The sequence below is a fragment of the Vombatus ursinus genome, unplaced genomic scaffold, assembly GCF_900497805.2.
Source record: "Vombatus ursinus unplaced genomic scaffold, bare-nosed wombat genome assembly UNPS02014794.1, whole genome shotgun sequence".
NCBI lineage: Eukaryota > Metazoa > Chordata > Mammalia > Diprotodontia > Vombatidae > Vombatus > Vombatus ursinus.
Window position 1 is genome coordinate 2,750,038 of NW_020954572.1, and position 27,014 is coordinate 2,777,051.

The 27,014-nt window shown below is 38.8% G+C and overlaps 1 protein-coding gene across 1 annotated transcript; it reads left to right on the forward strand.

Annotated features, from left to right (window-relative positions):
• The first annotated feature begins 242 nt into the window (after positions 1-242).
• Positions 243-26,440, forward strand: LGMN (legumain). The gene is made up of 14 exons (XM_027870167.1): positions 243-352; positions 4,041-4,197; positions 8,195-8,292; positions 11,040-11,121; positions 13,297-13,382; positions 15,431-15,506; positions 16,349-16,411; positions 19,689-19,755; positions 20,284-20,402; positions 20,493-20,582; positions 22,677-22,877; positions 24,639-24,809; positions 25,258-25,325; positions 25,843-26,440. Exons 2-14 carry the CDS (start codon positions 4,060-4,062, stop codon positions 25,883-25,885), a joined length of 1,302 nt encoding a protein of 433 aa, XP_027725968.1. The 5' UTR covers positions 243-352; positions 4,041-4,059; the 3' UTR covers positions 25,886-26,440.
• The last annotated feature ends 574 nt before the right edge of the window (positions 26,441-27,014 follow it).

Consider the following 27,014-nt stretch of genomic DNA (forward strand, 5'->3'; position numbering starts at 1 on the left):
TTGCACCCCGGGACTTGTAGTCTTGCGGCCTGGCGACTCCCACACACCTTCCTCCCATTGGCCCTCCTAGACTCCGCCCCCTCGCCGGGCTCCGCCAATCATCTCCGGGGATGGGTGCGGGGGCGTGGGAGGTCTGGTGTCTTCTTAAAGTCCCGTGGTCTAGCGCCGGTTCAAGCCCGGGGAGCGAGCAGTCAAGGCGGCGGGAGCCCCGTAGCCAAACGGAGTGGAGCCAGGGCCGGCGCGGGGCTTACTGCTCGGGTCCGCGCGTCCTCCCGTGGCTCGTCCCGGGTCCTCCCGCAGACGGCCGCCACGCCCCCACCTCCGCCGCCCCCGCCTCTGCCTCCGAGGGCAGGTAAGCGAGCTTTGTTTGGCTCCCCCGGGGCTGGGCTCTGCAGATCGCGGCAGCCCTCTCCACTGCGGGTCACCGGCTTAGTCGGGGTCCTCCTCCCTGCCCTCCCCCAGCGGTCCGCCCGGGCAGCCCGGAGATGTTCTGTTTTCCTTTTTTGCCCTTTCAGAGCCTTTCAGTTTTAGTCGGGAATTTTCAGGGACTCTTTTTCCCTCTTCTAGAAAGACCCTGCTCGGAACATCCTAAGCGTGGGGTTGGGAGGGACTTCGGGGGCCCAAGTCCACATTTTACAGATAAGGAAACTGAGGCCCGGGGCAATTCACCGAGTCGGGGGGGCGGTAAGAGGAAGAGCTTGGATTTGAACGCGGGCCCTCTTGATCCCAGGGGCTTTGCTCCAATGAACAAGCATTTTATCTTCTCCCCTCCCCCCTTCTATAAATAATTAAAAACAAAGTCTAGCAAGATCAATTCTTGCATCAGCCATGTTCTCCCAAAAGAAAAAAAAAATGCATGTCTCATTCCACATTTCGACTTCCATCACCTCTATCTGGAGGTTGTTTGTGAGCTGCCTCCTTGGTCCTTACGTTCATCAATTGTTATGGTTAAGCTTTTCGAAATTGTTTTTGCAACGTTGCTGTTATAGTATGGATTGTTCTTCTGGTGCAGTAGCCTCCTAACCGGTCTGCCTGCTGTCACTGTCCACTCACCTGTCCAAATAACAACAGCTAACGTTTATATAGCGCCTCCTATGTGCCGAGCACTGTGCTCAGTGTTTTACAGTTATCATCTCATTGAATCCTCCTCACAACCCGAAGGGGAGGTGTTTTTACCACCCCTCCATTTTACAAGATGAGGAAACTGAGGCAAACAGGTGAAGGAACTTGCCCAGGGACACACAGCTAGTGTCAGAGACTGGATTTTTGAACTCAAGTCTTCCTGACTCCAGACTCGGCACGCTCAGCACTATGTCTGTTGAGCCACCTAACTGCCCATGTTCTATTACTCTGCCCTTCCCTATTCAAAAAAACCTTAAGTGCCTCTGTAGTGCTTCAAAGTTCATTAGTCTCACATTTAAGGCCTGACACAGTCTGGCTGCTCTGGTCTTATATTACTCTCTTCCTAGGCTCTTTTTGTTTCAACAAAACTTTGAACTGTTAGCCGTTATCTATATTTGACACTCGTCTCCCACCACTATGAGTTTATAAAGGCCTGAAGTCTTATGTCAGTCATTGTCTTCTTTTGGTGTATTTGAAATAGCTGTGAATTGGCTGTCAATAGTGGAGTGTGAAAAACCCTAATTTTGGAGTGGTGACTCGAGTAGGGAGGAGGGGACAGGTGCTAAGGATGTTGAGGAAGTAGAAATGACAACATTTGGTAGCTGGTTGTAATGAGAATGCAGGCATTCAGGAGGGTATCTTTCCTTTCACCTTTTTCCAAACCAAGAGATTACCATCTATTACTCTAAACAAAGCTATGGACTTGTTTTATTTTGCTAGTTTATATGACATTTCCTCCCAACTTACTTTAAAAGTAGATTTAAAATTGTTTTTGAAGAAGTTGGTACCAAGAGGGTCGATCTGGTAGGGACATCAAATTATGCAAAAGCTAGAAATAAAAACAAGTTGTTTGTCATTGACAACTGCTGTTGTCCTAAAAATTGTGGGGTTTTGATGCTGTTTCTCATTGGATTGAAAATTTTGGAATTTAAAAAAAAACCAATTAAGGAAGCACCTAGGTAACTTGTAGTTCAATGTAGAGTAAATTATTACTTACTCCTCACCAAAGTTTCCCTTTAAGTTGGGCTCTGAAGCCCTTCGTTTCCTACTGGATGAACTGCTTGGTTTAGACTCTGCTAACTTTGAGCCCTCTGGCCAGGTACCTTCCTCCACCCCTTCAACTTCTTAGTGTATTATGTTAAAGGGAGGCTTTGGGAGGAGTCTTTTGCTCTGCCCTCCTGCCATCCAAAGAAGAATTTATTAAGGGTACAGATAAAGGTGTAAGAACAGTAACTGAAGTAATCTCAAGAGATGATGATGAATATGCAGGTCGTAACCTCTTCCCTGCCAGCAGCATATAGATTTAGAGAACCAGAAATTAACATTATCTATTATATTTTATTTTATTTTGTTAAACATTTTTGGGGGGGGCGGGTAAGGCAATTGGGGTTAAGTGACTTGCCTAGGATCACACAGCTAGTAAATGTCAAGTGTTTGCTCTGAGGCCGGATTTGAACTCAGGTCCACCTGACTCCAGGGATGGTACTCTATCCACTGCACCGCCTAGCTGTCCCTTAAACATATTTTTTGAGAGTCATAAACAGCACTTACTATTTTAAGAACAGGTTATGAAGGGGGTGGAGGGCACGAGAGTCAAAGATGAAACCGTCGGGAGGGGGAAGAGGGAGGAGACCAGGAGAGCCTCTCCTCCGTATTTGCTCCAGACAGGGTTGATCCTGATTTCTGAGCGTTGGTCCAGGGCACACAATAGGATGAAGTTCCAGGGGGTGCACTTTTAGGAAAACATTCAGGGGTGGCTAAAGTTACACTTTCAGCGGAAGGTGAAGGCTGGGATTCTCCTTGAATCTACAGCACTTCTTCTTTTTATGGAATTGAAGCTTAGAAGTTTGATCAGTTCCATCTCACACATTTCAGCTCTTTTGAAACATTCTTGTAGTTAAAATCTTTGTGCTAAAGAAATTTTTCTTCACTTCTCTAACTTCTTGTATTTTGCTTCCTGTTTCTTTGATATGTATCCAACTTGATTGTAGCTGCTGCTACTTGCTCCTCAGTTAATGTGATCAGATCCAGATAAAGCTGAAGTGCTGAATATTTCTGGTTTTAAGTCCTTTAGGTTTCTGTTTATGGTTACTGCAATATCTTTCATTTCTAGATACTTCAAGGTAGTCAATTCATAATTTATAATTTATAAAAGTTTGTAATACTTCACTGGTGACTGTCAGCTCACCTGTCAGGTACATGGCCATTTTGGAGAACATGTCCTGGCACAGTCCTGTGATGTCCACCTTGGTGTCTCTGGCATCATCTAGTCCAGAGAAGGGAGGAAGGAGAAACAATAGAGAGAAGGATGGGGATAGGAGAGAAAAGGAGAAGGAAGAAAAAGGGCTCCAATTACATTTTAATCTAGTTCAGGTCATCCCCCTAGGCAGTGAGTTTGACACCTGCCTTAGTCGTAGGTCCTGACTGAGAGGCATGATTCAAATGTTTTAATTTAGGTCCTGTCATTTTTGCATTCATATTAGCATACATGGATATTTTCTTAAGGCTTATAAAATACCCAACATTTTAGATGTTTCCTTCAGATTGAATTTTGTAGGCAATTATATTAACAAATTGTAAATGGGACATTATTCCGGAAATGATGCTGAAAGTTATATATGAAGAAATGCAGAATATTTTCTGGTTTAATCTGGTAGAGATTGGGCAAAGTGGGTAGCCTCATGTGCAGTACAACGTGAGTTGTCTGTAATTATGTGACAAGTAAAATGTAGAGTTAGAGATACTCCTCTATTCCATTGAGTATTCTGTCCATTTTGCAGGGTATATACGGGCTTATATTTGTAATACATTCACCACTATGTTGGGGTTTGGTTTGGTTTGATTTTTGAGGCTGAAAAAATATATATTTGTTGTTGCTTTTTAACTTTAATCTTTTTATTTTCTCTACATCTCTGCAGTCTGAGCTCAAAGAACAGAATGATTTTGAAGACAATTGTATTATTGGCCGTGGTCCTAGGCATTAATACTTTACCCCTCAATGATGCTGAGGATGGAGGCAAGCACTGGATTGTTATTGTGGCAGGCTCTTCTGGGTGGGATAACTACAGACACCAGGTAAGAAAGGACTTAATTCATTACCGTATTTGGAATATGTAAAGAATCATGGAAGTTGTTGAATATTAGATTATTCTCAGGAATGAAACATTGGTTGAACAAACTGTCCTCTTGTTTGACCTCCCAACCCTCTCAAAATGGACAAGCCAGCATGATTTAGTGGAAAAAGAGGGTAAGACTCAAAATCAGGAGATTAGGGCCTACTCTCTTCAGTGTTACTGGCTAAGGCAAGCCTCATTTTTCTCTATAAAGTGAGAACAACATAAAATGGACAAGGTGAACTCCAAGGTCCCTTCCAGGTCTAATGTTCTATGATTCATTCCTAGATAAATTTTTAACATCTGCACCCCAATAGTTGCCCCCCCCACACCTGCCCCTGTAGTAAAAGTACAGTTAAGGCAGCTTGACTTTAGACTCTGACATACTTCATTCCATGAAGGACTAGCAACAAGTATCTTAGTTAAATGTTACTTTGTTAAAAATTAATGATTGGTTTTTTAAATACTCACCTCTAGAATTGATATTTATTTTGCGTAACTTCTGTTTAACATTTAAAATGTTTTATGACTACTCTTTAAAAAAATAAAACCATGGTACTTCCCCATGATTTCCCCTTCTGACTGAGTACACGTAAGCAAAAGAAATCCACACACTGGTCCCCTCCCCCCAATGTCTGACTAAATATGCCTTATTCCACACCCATAAATCTACCTCTTTCCCAAAAGGAGGAGGGCCTGCGTTTCACCATCAGTCCTCTGATATCACAGTTGGTCACTGCATTGATCAGAGTTCTGATGTCTTTTAGTAATTTTTGCCTTTACTTTAACTTGATCGTTGTGAAAATTGTTCTCTTGGTTCTGCATACTTCTCTCTTAGTTCATACAAGTGTCTTCCTAATTTTTTTCCTGTTTCATTAATGAGCTTTAAAAAGAAACTAACAAACTTAATCACAAGCTGAAAAAGTAACTCCCAAATAACCTGAGAATTGACTGAACTGAGAATGGTGGTTGTCTTAGGGCAGCTAGGTGGTGCAGTGAATAGAGTGTTGGGACTTGGATGTAGGAAGAACTAAATTCACTGAATTCACATCTGGCCCCAGGTACTTACTATCTCTGTGACCCTGTGCAAATCATTTAACCTGTTTGTTCCCTCATCTGTAAAATGGGGATAATAAAACCCACCTCCCAAGGTTTTTGTAAGGATAAAATGAGATTTTTTGTAAACTGCTGTGCATATCTTAAAGTGCTATCTGTATAAATGCTAGCGGGCTTGCTTTTCATCAGAAGACCTGTACTAGACCTTTGATTTAACAACAGATTCGATGCTGGATCTGCCCTGAAAAATCATTGAATCGAGGCTTCCTTACCTTTTACAAGACCTTGGAGGCCTTAGGCAAGTCCGTCTTCTCAAAATTGAGCGTTTGGTTTCCTGTTCTGAAAAAAAATCAGGAGGTTGGGCTGGAATGTTTCTTAGCTTCTAAACCTGTGAGTCTAGGTAATTAGCCTACTATTTGCTCAGCACCATGCTAATCCCCCAAAGTATACAATTTCGGATGAGTGTGTAATGTGAGCAATAAGAGTTCACAAAATTACAATTGGAAATGTGGTACCTTTCCTGCACTTAGTGTGGAAGGATTGCTGGTGTTCATTTGTTATCCAGTGGTACTTGAATAAAACAGTGACACTTGAACAAATGCAGGAAATAGTATTATGTTCTTAGAGGATCATAACTGTGGAGCTGCAAGGGGCCACTGAACACATCCAGTCCAACTTCCTCGTTTTATAGATGAAGACCCTCCCTCCTTTAAAACAGTAACAACAGCAGAGTTCTTCCTGGTTCCTAGGAAATTGGTCAGAGATGACCTGTGGACAACAGGAGCATGGAGCATTGTATTTCTTCTTTAAAAATTATTTTTGTTGCTGTCTTTTGTCTTTACATTACCCGTATTTCCAAATATTTCCAGTGAGGTAACCCTTATAATGAAGAAAAGCGTGGGCAGAAGCGGTTTGGCAACTCCTTCAACTGTTTGACAGTATAGTCATGTATTTGAGTGTGTGTGTGTGTGTGTGTGTGTGTGGCAGATATATGATATGGTATGTATGTGTGTACATGCGTATATATTAGATACCCACATGTACAATCTAAGTGGGAATCTCTTCCCAAACAAATCTTGTAAGGGGAGTGAGTGGGCATGTTGCCTTGCTACAGGAGATCATGTTGCTGTGTCAGACCCTATCGTGCTATTTAAAGAGCTGTTGCTGTAGCATTTTTGTTGAAAATTTAAAATGCTCTTTATTTTTCCTAAACTCTTACACATAACCACCATGTTTCTGAAGGTTTCCATTTTGAAGGGGAAAGTACATATGAGAGTACATTTACACTAGGGAAATCCAAGTATAAGTTGGATTATACTTTGATTTCTCAGTTATTCAAGTTGACTTTAATAACACCTTTCAGTCATTTTTTTTGAATGCTAGACAGCTTGCAAATTTGCTGTAGAGCTACCTTTTCTTCTAGTTCTAAATAAAAGTTTTTCACCCTACCACACAGGGAATAGGGAATGTTTGCCGGAGTCAGTGATTATAGGGAGTAATAGAAAGACCTTTGTGTCTTCTGGGGCCAAGAACAGATTTACTAGTCAAATTCTATTTGATTGTGTGAACAACAGGTGCTCTTACTGTAATTATTGTCCCATTTGATATTAGGTATTATTTCTGTGTGAATAATAGGATTCTACCTAATAAGCATCTTTTATCCTAACAAAATAAACTAAAGGAAGTTTCTTACGCGTGTTTGTCCGTTATTGCCAACCCGTAAAAATAGTTCCCACTTGTTTAATAACAATAATCCACTCATCTCTATTCTACTTTGAGGCTTACAAAGCATATTGTCAGAGTAGCCCTGTGAGACCATCTCTGCTTTACATGTAAGGAAAGAGGCTTAGGGAGGGTCTGGAGACTTAACTGAGATCATATGACTACCAAGTGGCAGAGCTGGAACTCGGCCTGTGATACCAGAACAAAATCCAGTGTTCTTTACACTTACAACTTGTTGTTGATTGCCTAATGATATTTCTGAACATTGGGTTTTTATTTAACAAAATGTAATTAGGAAATCTAAGGTAGGAAAACTTTTCTCAAGTGGTTACTATACTGAGTCTTTTACTGTATATACATCCTCTCAAAGGAGATAATGAATTTCAAGCTAACTTAGAGTAATATTATGTCAACTTTTTTTTTTAAATTTGGGGAGGACATTACATATCTTAGTTCCTGAATCAGAAGTGTGCTGTTTAACAAATCGTTTTTTAATTCTGAACACCGAAAAGCATTTCCATGCCCCCAACAGAACACAAAAGGATTCTATACGAAACTGAATCTCCATTTAATTTCTCTTTAAAAAATATTTTTTCAAAACTGCGTTGCTTGTTCCTGCTTCCTTCTGTTTTTTTCTGTGCCTTTAAAAAAAATTAGGGGCAGCTAGTGGTGCAGTGGATAGAGCACCGCCCCTGATTTTCAAGTACAGTCTTCCCTGCCCCTCACTTTTGTTCCCTTTTCCCTCTTTAGGATAAAATGCATGTTACTCTGTTTGGCATTTGAAGTTCTATACAGTCTCATTTCAGCCTGTCTTTCTAGATTGATTTCCTATTACACTCCCTCATGTACTCTTATGTTCCAACTACACATGGCCACCTACTTTCTGTACCTCATACATGACATTCCCCTGCCTCCATGCCTTTTCCCCTTATTGGTGTTCTCCTCCTGAAATTACTTCATAGGCATTTTGTATGTAGTTGCATATAGGCCCAGAAGTGAGGGACTTTTTAATTTTTGTATCATCAAGACCTATCTAACAAATACTTAGTGAATTATTATTAAGAATGATTAATGTTATTATAATATGAAAATGGCCGAGGCAGAATGTTTTGATAACCATATAAACTGAAAAACAGTTCTCTAGGAAGCACTGTGAGACTTCACATCCTGTTCTTTTCTAGGCTGATGCCTGCCATGCATACCAGATTGTTCACCGAAATGGGATTCCTGATGAACAAATAATTGTCATGATGTATGATGACATTGCAGATGATCAAGAGTGAGTAGGCTCTTCACAGAACTTGGTAGAAAAAATATTTCATAGATACTATTACACTAACAAATGTAAAAATGGCACATGAAAACATTTGTGGTTGAGAGTCTAAAATATAGTAACATTTCAGTTATTCGGAGGTTAGCCTTAAATTTGGGGACATTGTGAAAACAGATCCTGAACTTGCAAAATGAGTATCAGAGAGTTAATACAATTACACTGTTAGGTTTTTATTCTAGAGTCTATTTACTAATAATTCTAACAAGTATATGTTTTCTCAATTCAGAGGAAATTAGAAATAGTAAATGGGAGGCGAGGAGGTGTAGCTGCTACATTCAGACACAGTAGCAAAAAATGGCAACTGAAGGCCCTGAGACAGGAAAACATCTAAGAAGCATTTAGAATCAGAATTCTGGTTCAACCCAAAGCACAGAAGGCTAGGACCATTTAGTGCATGAAGTCAAACAACCTTGAATGGTACCTCTGTCTTACCAAAAAGTGCAGCCGTTGATGTTCCTAATGACTCCAAGCCTTCAAGAAAGATAATAGAAAGGAACTACATTTCAGAAGATTTTTTTTTAACCAAAAATATCTAAAGATGTTAGGATAGTTTTAGTACTGTGGAAAATTTACTAATGGAATGTACTGTTCCTGGTGACAAATGAGGAACTACTGTATACTGTGCTGCAGCTGTACTGTATGTATGTATGTATGTATGTATGTATGTGCGTACGTACTATACCCCGTAAAGCTATTTTACTTAGACCTGAATACCTTGGATGTATGTTTGAATCTTTCTGTAGCTTTTCTGGGATAGCTGTAAATAGCAAAAAGAAAGCTTCATGTCTTAAAAAACATTTGTAAATACATTTCTGTAGCTATGGCCAAAGTAATTAATCATTTGTTCAATCTATTCATGATATGCTTCTCTGTATGTACTTGGATTGGTCTTTGGAAAACACACTCAATCTATAGATGGAACCTTTCCAGAATGGTAGAGCCTGTCAGAGCTTCCATTAATAAATACTTGGGGAAACCTAGTGTTAGTGAAAACAATGCAAGAATCACAACTTCAGATAATCCAATCCCCAGTGGAGAGGTCTATACTAGGCTGCTGTAGACAGTAGTATGTTTCTACCCATGCATAAAAAAAATGGCATGAATATATAATAGGAAAAGGAGGTGGGCTAGTTAACGTGTGAAATATCCGAGAATCATTGCTTATGATTAGTCCATGTCCCCCAATGAGACTTTTAGCTAAATTTTCATATTTTAGTGCTATATCAGACTACCATTTACTTTATAATAGAGCTAAACAAAATAAGAAAAAACTTCATTTTTGAATAACAAAGGGCCCAAGAAAAACAATGAAAAGGCAAGTAAACATGAAGAGGGAATAGAGCTAGGTCTCAATTATTTTATGTGGCAATGATGACCAAAAAAATAGAAAGGTAGACCAGTGGCATAGACTAGATCAGGGATGGAGAAAGCTTGAGGGCACATGTGACCTTTCAGGTCCTTGGGTACAGCCCTTTGAGTCCAAGTTTTACAGAACAAATCTTTTTATTAAGGGCATTTGTTCTGTGAAGTTTGGATTCAGTCAAAGAGCTGCACTCGAGGACCTAGAGGGCCACGTATGGCCTCGAGGCCATAGCTTCCCCATCCCTGGACTAGATGAACCAAGAAACAATTAAATTTAGTAATCTTTTGTTTGATAATCCTGAAAACAAAAACTATTTGGGGAATAAACTCTGGATTTTACAAGAATTGCTGGGGAAACTGGAAAGAGGTTGGCAGAAAATAGGTTTAGTTTAACATTTTATACCACATATGTAGTTCTGAATAGATACTTGCCATGATATATAATGTGGCCACATTTTCTAAAATTAGAGGAAAATCATGGAAATATTTCATAGCAGTGGATATGGGGAGAATTCTTAAAGCAAGAGATAGAAGAGATCACAAATGATAAAGTAGGTAATTTTGATTACGTGAAATTGAAAAACTAGGATAAGAACTAGCAGTGGGAGACCTGTGGTACTATTATTGGCTATCCTTATGGATGTGACAATGGGCAAGTCATTTCAGTTTTCTGAAGAATTAGTGTTGGACTAGATGACCTCTATTTATCTGAGTAAAATCTGTGTTTTTGGTTTAGACTTGCCAGAGATGCCAGATACCAAGGCATCTCTTGGCTGTTGGTTGGTATAATGGATTAGGGGCACAACAATCTTCAAAGTTTAAATATACTAGAATTTCACTTATACAATAATAAGCCAGGGCTGACCAGGTTGTGCTGGTACATGTATCCTTGACAGGGCAAGGGTATTCAGCCAAGGGTGTAAAGTGTTATCTTGTGTGTGACTTCACTATGTTGCCTATGATGGTCAAGCCTTAGGAGATAGCTGTGACTCCTTGGAATAATGAAAAGAACTTGCCCAGCCCATATGGCTGAGAATGATGTTAAGTATATTTGTGACCATATAACCTTATAACAACACTATTTGCTGTAGTCATGTTTAATATATCATGGTGCTGTATTGTATCCTACTTGACAAAATTAGGGCTTTTGTTTTAAGGTTGTCTTACCCAAAATGCAGACCCCCATGGATTGTGTCAGTGAGCTACTAATGCATCTCTTTTAAATGGATTTGTCATGTTTGGGGTGTCTTTGTTCATTAAGTTTTGTTTACATTATAGGATTCAACTCTTCTAAATAGCTGTTGTCTCACTTTATTTTATTTATTTTTCAGAAATCCTACAAAAGGTATTATTATCAATAGGCCAAATGGTACTGATGTGTATAAAGGGGTCCCAAAAGACTATACACAAGACGTAAGTTTATTCTTCAAACACTGGTTCCAACTAAATGTCTTATTTCTCATCTACCTTAATTGTTTTCTTTTTTCATGTTTATCAAAACTTCAAAATTTAATGTCTTCTAGGGATTTGTATATCAATAGTACAGACCTTGGGAGATTATTAAGGAAATGTTAGAGAAAGTTTTGAATACTTGAAAGTCTAGATTTTTATATGGTTTGATTTTAAATTTCTTAGTTCATATTTTAAAGGCCTATGCTAGATGCTTATGCAAGTACTGCATTTCTTTTAGGAACTATTAATAATCAAGTAATACAAAGGTAATCTAAAAGTATTTTGAGTGTCAGTCTCACCATCATGTTAAGTCCAATGTTCATGTTGTACTTTGCTGCAACCTTACTCAACTAAACATAACTATATAATGTCTGAATTAAAATGTTTGTTATACATTTAAATCTACCTATTTCTCCAACGCAGTTTCTGTTTCTGGTTTTCCCCTCGTGGTCTTGTTTTTCTCTTTCTCACGCCTAATGATCAGCACATCTTTTAGCATTTCTCCATTTTGGCCATTTGATTTTTGTGGAACTAAAGTTAATTCAGGCTCAGTACGTTACATTGGAATGAATTAAGATATTTGTAGACCAAATTAGTTAACAAAAGATTTACTTGGTCATAGCACAGAAAGGATCATTAACAGGGATCTAGCATGGCCTCCCTCCTCTCATTGCAGTGGTGATTCTTACGGTATTTGGACATTGCCACGTCTGAGGAGTCACTGTTTCCTTGTGGTCTGACTTCTTTGATGTAGGAATAAATGAATGAAAGCATTTACTAATTGCTTACTGTGTGAAAAACCACTATGCTAAATTGTGGATGTTCAGAAACAATCAGTCTCTGTTCAAAGACTTCATTTAATTTTAATAATAATTTAATTTAATACATGTAATGAGGTTTCAGCCACAAGCCAGATGGCTCTAGTCTTATCCCCCTTGGCCAGTCAGATTTCAGGTACAGCTTCCGTACCTTTTAGGGAAAAACCCAGCAAAGTCTACATTGCAGGAACTCCTACCACACATTCTATTAAATATGCCATGATTAAACCCAGACTTGTCTCAAGTTCCTTATTATGGCCAACATTTTGGTTCTAAAAATAAAGCTTTATAGTGTATTACAACTATTTGGAAATTTGAAGGCTATTTGTTAGTCATAGAAAGCTAATGGGCACTTAGAACAACAGGAAACCCCAGGCCAATAGGCCAAACTTAAAAATCACATGCCCCATCAATAAAAAAAGTTTTGAGCATGCACCCCCAATATCTGCATATATACTTATTTATAAATTATTATATACAATTATGCTACTAATTATTATATTAAAAACACTGAAGAACGGACATTTTAAAAGGATGAGATGAATGAGATAATATCTGCCCCTAGAATCCATAGAATGCAACAGAGTTTATTGAGCCAGGGGAACTATATGGTTGTATCTGCATTTTTAGAAAACCACTTCGGCAATGGGAGAGACTTGAGGCAAGGAGTCCAATAAGGAGGATATTAATAATCCAAGTGAGAGGATTTGTAAAAGGGTGTGTGAGCAAAAAGAAGCAGGCAGATGTGTGAAGCTTGCAGAGGCAGAAATATTTGCCTCCACAACAGTTCTTTGAAATTGTGGAGTGAGAGGGAAGTATTGAGGATGCCACCAAGCTTCTGAGTTTGCAGTAATAGGAAATTCAGAAGAGGCTCAGGTTGGGAAGGAGAGAAAATGAGGTCTCTTTTGGACGTAGTTTGAGATGCTTTGGGGAAGTCAAGGTCAAGATGTCTAATAGTCATTGGTGATGCATAATGGTGCTCTGGAGAGAGGATACTATAGATATGGGAATCATCTGCTTGGAGATAACTAAACCTGTGGAAACTGATGAAATCCTCCAGTGAGAAGGCATAGAAGGAAGAGAGAAAAGGGCAAACAAGTGTCTGGCTCACTAGGGCAGGACTAGGGAGCAAGGATAAAGAAGAAGGGTGGAAGAGAGAATGTGGCTGCATTGGACACTAGCCTCACAATTTCAGGGAGGATCAGATGCGACCTCACCCTTCGGGTCAGTCCACAGCCCCTCTTGTGGTGTACTCCCACAGGTAGTGAGAACATTTGCCTTTGACACAGAATGTTTGCATCTCTTTCTTTTTACCCAGGATGTCACCCCAGAAAACTTCCTTGCTGTGTTAAGAGGCGATGCTGAGGCTGTGAAGAATAAAGGATCAGGGAAAGTTTTGAAAAGGTAACAATTGTTTTATTTGTTTTATAGAAATCAGCAAACATTTATTAACAAAATAAAGCTCCTGCCTAGAAGAGCTGCTTGAATACCTGTCTTCAAGGCCAAACTCTTGTACTCCAGAACTATAATTTTGACCAAGTTACTTGACCACTGAACCTTAACCTTCTTATCTGCAAAATGGGGGTACACAACTTATGTTGCCTGCTCCACACTTGTGGAGAATAGATGAGGTATTTTGAGCACTTTATACATGCCTTCTACTACTATTGCTTATTCTTTTTTGAGGGGGGGGGGCTAGGCGTTGGGGTTAAGTGACTTGCCCAGGGTCACACATCTAGTAAGTGTCAAGTGTCTGAGGCCGGATTTGAACTCAGGTCCTCCTGACTCCAGGGCCAGTACTCTATCTACAACGCCACCTAGCTGCTTCTATTGCTTATTCTTTTTGTTTGTTTGTTTGTTTGTTTTTTGCAAGGCAATTGGGGTTAAGTGATTTGCCCAGGGTCACACAGCTAGTAAGTGTCTGTGTCAAGTGCCTGGTCTGAGACTGCATTTGAACTCAGGTCCTCCTGATTCCAGGGCCAGTGTTCTATCCACTGTGCCACCTGGCTGTGCCCCCTCCCCCCCCCATTGCTTGTTCTTAAATAGTTAACAGTGCAAAAATAGTTTATGGGTGTTAGAGCCAGAAAAATATCTTGGTCACCTGGTTTGATTTGCCTTTCTGTTTTTCAACACTGAACAGAACTGAAAATTCTGTAACACCCTCTCTTTGTAGTAGCCTCATATGTAGGGGCAGCTAGGTGGTGAGATGGTTAGGGCCACTGGGTTTGGATTCAGGAAAATCTGAATTACTTATGAGCTGTGTGACCCTGGACAAGTCACTTAACCCATATTTGCCTCAGTTCCTTATCTGTAAAATGAGGACAATGGAGAAGGAAATGGCAAACCACTCCAACATCTTTGTCAAGAAAACTTCATGGACACATGGGGTCATGTAGAGTTGGATATGACCAAACAACAAAATGTACACACACACACACACACACACACACATATATTTTTATACATATATATATACACACAAATATATATATATATACATATATATGATAGAGAGAGAGATTTTAAGTATATAGTCTGTCTCAAAATATAGTCAGTCAGCTTAACTCATCATGTGAGTACTTCCTCCAGACATGTAGATTGCAACCTAGACACACCTTGTCATCCTATTCATCTTTTGTTCATGTCTTCCCCTAGAAAGGGTTCACTTGGTGCAATTTAAAACTTTCTCCTTGTTAAATCATCTGGTTATGACAAGCCCCTGGTGCCGTGATTTTGAAAGTGCTGTTGGTTAAGACTTAAGCCAGCATGGATTTAATATTCCCCTTCCCTGTGTGAGTCTTAAATCCCTTACCCCAGCAAGTGTATTCAGGTGACTTGGATCACGAGTCTATTCTTGTGACTTGTACCTCCACCCTTGTAACTTCACCCCCTGCCCTGTAATTTTGTTAATCATTATAAAAAGATCCTGTCTTCCCTAACTTGGTGTCTTTGGCTGCTGAGGAGCCATTGACCCCTTTTTTGTTGGCAGATGCTGGCCTTGCTAATAAAGTGACCATGTGCAGAACTTTATTGTTGCCTTCTCTTCCCTCTCCACCCTCTGGCCCTGCCGTGATCTAATTATCCTTATTCCAAAGGGCACCAAGGCATTTGCTAAATGTTTCTTGAATGAATCTTCTGCCATGTGCTATGACCTTTTCCCTTTTTTACTTCATTCCCAGGCCTTTATTTTAAAACTTTGAATTAGAAGGAAACTACCCTACCATTCAGAACAGCACCTGTATGCAGGAAGAAACTGAGCTGGGTGTGGCTTTATTGCTGCTTTTAGCCCTTTATGTTGGGTTTTATTTTGAATAGGCTTTTTGACTGGCTCTACAGTTTTTAAACTGTTTTCTTTGTAAAGTTAACTTAAAAATGGAAGTGGCAAGTATTTCAGGATGTCATAATTCAGTGCCTTGGCAAGCCTAATGGGGATGTGTGATTTCTTTTGGCAGTGGTCCCAAGGATCATGTGTTTGTTTACTTCACTGATCATGGAGCTCCTGGACTCTTGGCTTTCCCTAATGATGATGTGAGTTTTTCAGAATCTTTTAAAGTTACATTAAAAAAGACAAAATCAGCCTGGCATTTAGATTAAATGAGTAACTTTTACTCTGAATGTCTTTATAGTTAGAATAAACAAGGTATCAAGTGAGCTCATACAAGACAAAAGGGACAGATGTTTAAGTTGCAAAACAATCTAAGAACTGCTTTTCCATAGAATTATCATTCTTTCCTCATTTATCTTATGGAACATCTTATTCCAGTAGAAAGAAGGATAGAATGAAGTACCTCATTGCCCTGGAAAGAAGGAATGTAACTGGGAGCAAATTTATAAAGTTTCTCCTTCACACTTCTTTTTTTTTTTTGGGGGGGGGGGGGAGTGGTTGGTAGGGGGTGCAGTAGGAAATGTGATTTATTGATCTCAGAAACTGCTAGTGAGGGAATTCTCCTTTACCAATGAAGATCTGCCAACTGAAAGTCTTTTACAGAGTTGCCTGGAGCACTCTGTCAAGGGGTTTGTTGAGGGACACACAGCCAGTGTGTGCCAGGAAGGAGACCCTGGCAGACCCAGGTCTCCTAGAGTGAGGCAGCACAGTCGCTCTATAAACACCTTGCTACCTCTCCTCTCTTCTTTTAACTGTTGAAATAAAATACTTAAATGACTTACAAGCTAGTTATGTTGCCGCCTCATCTTTAAAATGAAGGTATCAGTGTTATTTGTTCTGCGGTTCTATGATGTTTAAAAATATTTGTTCACTGAGATAATTTAGAGACTTGCCATCAGCAAATCGTGTTTTATTGTTGTTACACGAACAGTAGTTTATGCTATACTAACCTCTTGATCTGAATGATGTAATATTTGCCTTTCAGCTTCATGTAAGGGATTTGAATAAGACTATCCATTATATGCACCAACATAAAAGATACAAAAAGGTAAAGTCATTGTTGGAAAATATTTTTTGAGGAGGTGGGGGGCGGTGTAGGAATACCAAGAATGGTAGAAGGGTTTAGCAGAATGAATATATAGCTGTGTAGCTAGAATCTTTGTGACATTTTGAATAACATGTATTTCCAGGGCAGGTTTAGGTATTGGTCAAGCCAAATTAAACTCCTATATGTGTTAAGGTACATATCTTGTATAAGACATGAAGATAAATATGACAAAATTCCTGTCTCCTAGGAGCTTTATAATCTAGTATGCCCATATACATATAACTATTGTTGTAACATAGAATGTTCAGATGAATTATGAGAGTTCAGAGGCAGGGGTTTAGTGGTTTCCAGTTAGATTTGAGGAAGGCTTCCTGGAAGAAACTAGAGACATTTGAACTGGGTTGTGAAGGATGCTTAGAATTTCATCATGTAGAGATGGGTGGGAGTTAGATGTGCCAAGCTTAGCCAGGGATTTGATGAGCAAAACAGAGAGACAGGAAAGCATAAAAGGAGAGAGTAAGTTGTGAGAATGGGAAAGTAATAGGAGTACCTAGGTTGGGACTCGGTTATAAAGCCCCTTGAAAGCCAGACTAGGAAATGGGCCCCTAAAGAAGGTTTTTGAGCAGCAGTGTGCCATGATTAAAGCTGTGCATTGTAAAGTTAAATTTTTGAGGTATTGTTGGTTTTGCTGAAAATATTTATTTTCTCCCTTGGTTTCCTGTGTAGATAAGGGATTGGAATGGCAGTATTTAGTAAGCACTTTTACTATATGCCAAACGCTGTGATAAACCTGGGGTGCTAATACCTAGACAAAGAAAGCCTTGCCCTCAAGGAGCTTAACTTTCTAATGGTTGAGAACAAGACATGTCAAATAGTGGTGGTGGGGGAGGGGCAGTTTGATCCTGAAAAGTAACTTCGTTGGTGTTTTTGTGGGATCATCAGGAGTATGTTGACACACCCCATCTAGATACAGTGACTAAGTTGGTCACGGTTCATGGTTCCAAGACTAGAGGTGGGGCAGAGAAAAGGGAGAAAGAACCTTCTTGCAGAGTGGGGCCTCCCAGGATTCCTTCAAGATATTGTCTCTGGTGTGAGCAAGGAAGTGATTGGCAATAATAAATAAATGAAGGTGTTCTAAAAACAAGATAACAACAATTTTTTTTGAAAGATATAGTAAACTAGTTTGATCTGGAAGCTACTAAAGGATTTAAAAAAATTTTTTTTGGCTCAGATTCTTATAATCTAGCCACAGATACTCAGATTCCTTAAAAGTCTGGCTAATGTGACGGATGTTCTAATAATTCTTGTCTTTGGCTGGAAAAAAAAATTTTTTTTTTGTTCCTAGTTAAGTTCCAAACTGTCTAGGGTCCCTCTCCACCCCACACTAGAGAAAGCCACCGTTTAACACAGATAAAACACATACACTCTAATGTAACACCATACTATGCATACTCCTATTTATCAGTTCTTTTTTTTTTTTTTTTTTGGAGGTGGATAGCATCTTTCCTTATAGGTCCTTTGTAGTTGGTTTGAGTATTATAATACTCAGAATAGCTTAGTCTTTCACAGTTGCTCTTTGAATAATATTGCTGTTGCTGTATACAGTGTTTTCCTGGTTCTGCACATTTTGCTTTGCATCGGTTCATGCAGGTTTCCATGTTTTTCTAAAATCAGCTAGATCATCATTTCTTACAGCACAGTAATCATACATCACAATCACATACCACAACTTGTTTAGCCATTCCCCAATTGATGAGGATCCCTTCATTTTCTACTTCTTAGCACCACAAAGACAGTTCTTATATTTTAGAACATTTAGGTTCTTTTTCTTTTCCCTGATCACCTTGGGAAACAGACCTAGTAGTGGTATTGCTGGGTTAAAGGGTATACAGTTTTATAACTCTTTGGGGGCATAATTCATTCCAGATTGCTCTCAAATGGTTGAATCAGTTCACAGTTCCACCAGCAATGTATTAATGTCCAAATTTTTCCACATCTTCTCCAACATTTGTCATTTCCCCCTTCTATTATCTTAGCCAGTCTGATAGGTGTATGATGATATCTCAAAGTTGTTGTAATTTGCACTTCTGTAATCAATAATGATTTAGAGCATTTTTCATATGACTATTATAGAGCTTTGATTTTTTTTTTCATCCAAAAACTGCCTATTCATATCGTTTGACCATATATCAACTAGGGGATGACTCATATTACAAAATTGACAAGAGTTTTCTATATATTTGAGATATGAGCCCTTTAAGAAATTGTCTATAAAATTTTTACATTGTTTTTATTTGTACAAAATGTTTTAATTTAACATAATCAAAATTACCCATTTTATATTTCACAATGCTTTCTTGTTTATTCATAAATTCTTCTATCCATCAGTCTGATAGGTAATGTGTTACCTGTTCTTCTAATTTACTTATGATATCTCCCTTTATATCATGTTACATATCCATTTTGAACTTATCTTGATAAATGGTGTAAGATATTGGTCTATACCCAATTTCTGTCAGACTGCTTTCCAGTTTTCCGTTTTTACCAGCTAGTGAATTCTTATCCCAGAAGCTTAAATCTTTACATTTGTCAAACACAAGGTTACTATAATAATTTATTACTGTGTATTTTATGTCTACTCTGTTCCACTGATCCAACTTACTAATGGACCTTATTGTTGAATACATCTTGGCTAAGTAAACCTTGTTTTCTTTACTCAGTAGGACAAGTTGATTTACATTTGGACTATAGATCCATGTCCATCCTATTGAAAGTAATGCTTATATTTTCAAAATTAAGAAGTACTTTACTCCAAATCTCACCTTTCCTCCCTCCCTAGTTCTTCCAGTTATATGGTTGCCTTGTTTGAATATCAAAAGATTAAGAGAGACCTTTTGGTAACCTTGGATTGATTTACAATTATTTTAAATAATTTCCAAAGTGACCATTTTAAAAATGTTCATGCTGTGAAAAATCAACACTTGATTTCATTCCTTGTTCATTCCAAGAATTAATGTATTGTTGTAATTATTTCTACTAATATAATTTCATTTTTCAAGATAAACCCTCAAATCTTCTTCTCTATCCCTACCCCCAACTATTTACTATGAAGTAGTGGTCCTATTTTAAATGAGATTCACTTTAAATGACCACTTTTACCAATTTTCCTTTTAATGAGGACACGCTCACACACATACCCTCAGCAACCTGAGAAGGATACTATTTGGCATTTGAGATTTCCCTCTAGGTAAGAAGAATTCATCATTTTGTTTTGCAGATGGTGTTCTATATTGAAGCATGTGAATCTGGCTCAATGATGAACCACCTGCCTGATAATATCAATGGTAATTATTATAAAAACGTAAATGTTTAATTAGCTCTCATAGTGTTCTTTTTATACATAATCATTTCAGTTTTTTCTTTTTCTTTTCCAGTAGGAGGGTGGGAGGGAGAGAAAATAGATTTTTATTAATTAAAAAAAATTTAATTTGAAAAAAATCCATTGTCACTCCTCATACAAGCCATTTAAGATAGGGAGTGGTTTTTCTTTTTATGGATTTTAGCATTGTTTTGAAAATTCAAAACTTTATTTCTATATTTAAGTTTTGGTAATCACTCTTTAAATACACAGGACTTTCTTTAAAATAGCTTGACCTTTTGTCTTCCATACTTCTGAAAAATGTCATTTCATGTAAGAGTATTGTCTTCTGGCAGCTGATTTACTCCATGTTTGAATATAGACTAGTTCAATGACTATCAAAAAGTATGCTACTGAATAAATAGTACTTGTTAAAATTGGATTCTAGAAACCTTTTTTGAACTTGTCATTTGAAAGTGGCAAAGGGTGAACATGCAAATTTAATTTTTTATAGTTTATGCAACGACTGCCGCCAATCCTGCCGAGTCTTCCTATGCCTGTTACTTTGATGAAGGGAGAGGTACTTACCTGGGAGATTGGTATAGTGTCAACTGGATGGAAGATTCAGATGTGGTAGGTTCTTTACCTGAGTGAGGTAGTTCATCCAAATATTTATAATTAGATTTAGTTACTAAGAAATGTAATTTTGTCTTTTTGTTGTAGGAAGATTTGACTAAAGAGACTCTGCATAAGCAGTTTCAATTAGTGAAAAAGCATACCAATACCAGCCATGTCATGCAGTATGGAAATAAGGTAGTATCGGCATCATTAAATTTTTTTTTTTTTTGCAAACCCACGTCTAGACTCCTTTTCCCTTTTGTCTCCTCCTCCAAAGAAAAATTGGAGGTAAGGAGCAAGAAAAGAAAGAAGAGCAAAGCCTTCTCACGTCTCTGTCAGGAAGTGGCTTACATGCTTAATTACCAGCTCTTGACTTGTGATCGGTCGTTGTGTTAGAGTTCTTCAGGCTTTCTTTTCATTGTTTTATAAATTGTTCTCCTGACTCTGCTAACTTTATTTTTGCATCGATTTGTACAAGTCTTCTCAGCTTTCTCTGAAACTGTTCTGCCATTTTTTTATGGGACCAGTTATAATCATATACCATCATTTGCTTATCCTGTCCCTAGTTGATGGTTCCTTACCATAGTTTCCAGTTCTTTGTTATAACAAATAAGGAAGCCTTTTAAATATTTTTGCACACATGGGTGCTTTTTAAAATCTCTTATCTTTTTGGGGCCTACCTGGTAGCATGGTGTCTAGGCTAGGACACGATGAGCTTTTTGTTCCACCTTTGTTAGTACTGCCCCCAGTGCCATTTGTTACCCCTTTCCCCTATGGTATTCTTGCCCATTCCCTAAAATGTTATGTTTCCTAGGAAGCTGTTGCTGATCTCCCAATCAGTAATCACTTTTCTCCGTCCATACACACACACACACACACACACACACACACACACACACACACACACACACACACATCATCCTCACATTTTGTTTTCTTTTCTCTTAGGTACTTACGTGTAATTTTGAATTACGGTTATCTGTCTGTGTCATAACTCCCAACTAGACTATAAGCTGTAGAAATATGTAAAGTGGTAAATATAGTCCCTTTACCCCCTGTACCCTCATGAGTCACCTGCTCGTGTCACACTGGAGAAACTGACTCAAGTGGCACACGTCTAAGCCACACAGTTCTAGTGGCCAGGAATATAATCCCAGTCTCGATACTCTTACTTTGGTAGAGATTTGATCCTTTCACATGTTTTCAGCTCTTTCACTTCTTTGAGACTCAGTTCTTCATCTCTAAAATGGAGGTAATTATGCTTCTACCACCAGCTTCCTGAGGTTGTTACATAGAAAGCAATTTATAAAAAGTAAATTGCAATAAATACATATACAGTCATACATTATTTTGCCTTTGTCCACCATGAAAAGTTCAGTGAAAATTAGTAGAGACCCAGCATGGCCCTGAGGAAATGAGGCAAAAGACAAGTTTTAAGGGATAGAGTAAAAGGTATAAATGTAATTCCCTGCTTTGGGAGGATGTGGGAGGGAGGCTTGGTCAGCCAGAACTCAACATAAGGGCATGAGTATCCATAGGAATGGCATCCACGGCAAACTTTGCTGGATCCACTATTTTGCCTTTTCCTTTCAATATTCTTTACTTGAACTATTGGGTTTATTTAATTAGGCTGTAGTTCCCTTTTAACATTAGCTTACAGTACTTGATAGCGTATGGAAGTGTGTCCCTTCTGTTGGGACACAGCCTATTACAAGCTCCATAATTTAACAGTTACTGTAGCTACTTAGATGTGGCTAGTGGACCAGGTTTTGACGCTAAGATCGTTAATTTGACCAGCAAGCTTTGCTCTGACCTTGGATACAGACCCTGCCCCATACCCTGGGCAGCTGTTTTACAAACTTCTCTTGTTGTTCATTGAGGACTGGATGGTACGTGAAGCTCGATGAGCAGGTCCATCTCTTGGAAAGAATTTGAGTTCATACTGTGCTTTACAGCAGGACCAATAGCTTCCCTTTCATCTCTTCATATGAAGAGCAACTGCTTCCCTTCTTTTTTATTTTTTAATTATTTGAAACAAACTATGTTAGGCAGGGGGAGCTTCCGTGGTTCGCCATTTTTAGAGCTTAAAATTACTGACACATTTTAGGCAGTTAAATTAATGTTTGTATGGATGAAGGTTGCTCCTTTTGAGGACTGTGACCATGGTTTCCCAAATCAGGGTGTATGCTGGGTGAATTGGAAAGCTGCCTCTGAAGAGGCTGGGTTCAGGTTAGAGGTGGAACATAGCTGTTATTTCAAGGAAAAGTGATTCCTTTTCTTGTTGTGCAGACAATCTCCCACATGAAAGTGATGCAGTTTCAGGGAATGAAACACCAATCCAGTTCTGCCATCTCTCTGCCACCTGTGAAACACTTGGACCTCACTCCAAGTCCTGATGTCCCCATTGAAATCCTGAAAAGGAAATTAATGGCCACTAATGATGCAAATGAATCTAAGAAAATTGTTGACAAGTTGCAGGCACATCTACAGGTAAGTACGTGTAAGCTGATCATTTTCAGGTACCTTTTCTAAGGTTTTGGGCAGTCATATGTAAATGCATACGAATATACCTCTCAGCTTATCTGATAGTGTTAGGAACCCCAAACATCATTCTTCAATCTCATCATGAGAAGAGTGTCCTGTGTGTTTGAAACAAGGTATTGTTACTTTTATCAGAATAGGTTAGTGAGAAGAAGTAGTTGACTTCAATTTTAGTAAGTAGATAGTGGGTAGGGGTACACTAAAGAAACAAGCTTCCCCACAGTCCTCCAGTGTGGTCAGTATGGCCAAGTTGCAAGGGCACTTGTGTGATCATCTTTAATGCTGATTCTCATTAAGTTTGCCTAGGAGACATTGCTTTGCTTCTCTCAGTATCATCTGTGGCTGGATGAGTCTTTAACCAATCATACTTAAATTCCTTCTCAAGAACTGACAGCAGTACCCCAATCTCTCCCAACCCCCCAAAAAACTACAAGTAGTCACTTAGGAGCACTAGATTAGTTTTTACTAGCCTACCAGTACCAATGGCAAGTAACAGAATCACTTTCAGATTTGACTTTGTTGCCAGAAGAGCCCTAGAGACTTGTGTGAGTGTTGGATGGTGCCATTTGTTGTGCTTCTAGCCAGCATGTTTTACTAACTCACATACACCAGTATCCTCATGATAAATGATGCATATGAGGTGGGAAAGAGCTTGAAATGCCTTCCCAGTTATTTTTTTTTAAGTAATTGAGTTTTTTATATGGTTTTACCATTAATTATGTTTTGAATGTATTTTTGAAATGAAGCAACCTGATTTATCCTGTTTTAAAGTGAGAATAATTTCTCATCCTCAGTTTTTTTACATAAATTGGCCTTTGCCTTAGTTGGCAAATATAAAAATGCCACCTTGTTGTGTTGGATAACTAAGAGCTTATTTTAGGGGCAGCTAGGTGGCGCAGTGGAAGGAGCACTGGCCCTGAAGTCAGGAGGACCTGAGTTCAAATCCAGCTTCAGACCAAATACTTGACACTTACTAGCTGTGTGACCCTGGGCAAGTCACTTAACCCCAATTGCCTAAAAATTTAAAAAAATAATAAAACTAAGAGCTTATTTTATACAAAGGCAATTCATTTTGTTTGTTTTGTACGTCTTGCTCATGACCGAAACTAAAGTCCAGATAAGTTAGAGATGCAGCATAGGGAAAAGAATATCAGAGAAGAATTAAGGGACCTGAGTTTAGGTGCTGACTTTAGTACCAGCTTGCTGTATGACTTTGAACAGGTCTTTTTCCTTCTCTATGCCTTAGTTTCATTTGCTAAAATAAAGTGGTTGGGCTAGATAGGCTTAATGTTTCCCACTCAAACGTTGTCCATTTCTTACTTCTCTCTTCCCTGAGCAACTTCATTTGATAGTTTCTGTCTGTGTCCAAAAAGAGTAAGTTAGTACTACATATACTGTTAGTGTATCACTTTAGAGCCAGTTGCAGACTCCAGGAATTCCTGGAGTCTTAAAGCAAGACCAGTTTGTACTTAGGTTAAGATTTACACGTTTTTATTATGCTGACAAATGAAATGAGTTTTTCACAAGTTTCTATAAATACATGTCAGAATCCTCCAGAAAATTTCTCTTAATCATGTTTGGAAAGCATCAGTTTAATACTTATTTCACCTGATACGTACTAGCCACTGTAGGAAATAAGTGGCAGAAACTTTATCTACCCTAAAGGTCTCTTAGTGAGGCTAAATCCTACAAATGACAATTTCTTCACAGGCCAGAACAATTATTCAGAAGGCTGTGCAGCAAATTGTATCAGTAGTGACTGCATCCAGTATTCAGACTGAGAAAATGCTGTCTGAGAGATGGACCCTCACGGCCCATGATTGCTACATGGCAGCTGTGACTCATTTCAAGACCCACTGTTTTAACTGGCACTCGCCCATGGTAAGTCACATTTAAGATAGAATGAGTTCCAAGAGCTAATTAGGAACATGTTAAGTTCAAGTCAGTGCAGTGAGTGCCATTTGTGGAAGATTCATCCTATTGAAAATAACTTGAGGAAATGCCCCTCCTCCTTGAGGAGGGGAAAAGAGAGCTTTGTAAAGAACTTGGAAATTGAAATCTTAGCCACCAAAATGCTATTTTTTATACTGTCTATATACTGTGGGATAGTTACACTGTTTTCTGACCCCATTCAGTCATTCAGTCTTGTATCTTTGCCTGACGGTCATTTGAATAGAAGGGGGGAGATGTACCAGGCTGCTGCCCATAATATCACTTTAGATAGAGCAGCCATATAGTGAAATGATTAATTCATAATATAGTTAAGAAATTCTGTATTTAAAAATCTGAATCTTGCTTTTGAAAAAGAAAAAAATCTGTTTTATTCCAGTATGAATATGCTCTCCGACAGTTATATGTGTTTGTCAATCTTTGTGAAGGAGCTCATCCACTTGACAGGTAAATACACAGTATTTGGAGAATTAATATTCCTTTAAAAGCAAAAGGGGATAGCATTCAATGACTTACTCACTGGAGAGAAGCTTTTGCTTCTCTGTGGGTAACAGCTGAGAGTTAATAAAGTTAGCTAGTAGAGTTTAAAGGATTTTCTTTATTTGCATCATCCACTACAGCCCAACGTTGATGCTGTTTTGTAGCGTGGAAGTGATCCTGGGTTCATGAAGGTTATGCCAGCAGAGCTTAAGCTCTGGCGGCTTTGACTGTGTGTACTTCAAGACTTCAATTACAGGCCTTGTGATGAACTAATTATGCTTGCCCCTATTCTAAGAATCAGCCTAGTTGAGAGAGGTTTATCAGAATGAATTTATTTTACTTTGGAACATTAGATTATATTAAGTTTATATTCTGTTAAGGCCATTCTGTGCCACCATATTTCGTTTCCATCTCAACAGAGTGTGGTGTGAGGAGAAAGAAAGTTGATGTGGTATCTGTAATTTATATTCCTATCTCTTAACAGGATTAAGCTGGCCATGGACACAGTGTGCTTGGGCTACTACTAAAGTCTGCCTTCCCAGTGATTTCCAAGAACAAATGTGAAATTTATACAGCTTTGAAGCAGGAAAGAGGCTGACATGTTTGTGCTCTTGTGAAAGCTGCTAAACCATTCAGAAGGTCTACACATGGGGCATTTCTCCAGGACGCTTCCCAAAGCTTCTGTTGCCTACCTTCTTCCTCTTTTCCCTCACTTCTTCAGATATGAGTAATTGCTGAAAATTATGTCTATTTGGGTGGCTAAAGCATTGCATTGGTTGAAATATTTCTGATCTTTACATGTAAAATTTTCCGGTTTTGAAACCAGTAGTTTAACAAAGAGAAGTTAATTTGATTCCCCTTATAGTAACTTCAGTATGCCTGACCTGTGTGGTGACACTTTACTGCTGAAGTTCAGTAAACTGTAAGATGACTTGTACTTAGGGAAATTGCAAATATGGACTAGAAAGTTATTTTTCAGAAAGTTTACATTATGATCATGTTTCTCCAAGACTAACGTGTATATGAATAGAGTATGTGTATGATGAGTTCAGTGCCTAAAAATAAAGATTATTTACCATTTTTTTCTTTTTTTATACTTTTCCTTTTAAAACCATCCTTCCATTGTGAACAAGCACTCCTTAATCCTCTAACTCTGCTTTCCGTCTCTTCCATCCATTGCTTTCCATGTACTCTTGTATTCTAGTCAAGCTAGACTAGGAGTCTATTTGCTTGAAATAGATCCTTTCCTTTGTGGGCTGAAGTCATTTTCTTTGAGCTCCATGAGGTGTCTTGCCTGGCTTGGCAGGGATCTTCCTTCCTAAGATGCTTTAGCACTTTGCTTGGATCTCTCCTTTGCATCTGTCTCACTTTCCCTTGTCTCATAGTGAGTTCTCTGGGAGGTATGAAGCTTCTTAAGTGCAGGAACTTTGACTCATTTTTTCTCTCAGTGCCTAACTTAGGACTTGCATAGAATAGATACATTTAATATGTTTGCCCAGTTGGATTTTGACTGCTTACTGTTGTAGTTAGTAGGGCAGCTAGGTAGCCCAGTGGATAAGAGTGCTGAGCCTAGAGTCAGGACAGCTTGTCTTCCTGCCTTCAGATCTGCCCTCAGATATTTAGTAGCTGTGTGACCCTGGGCAAAACACATCACCC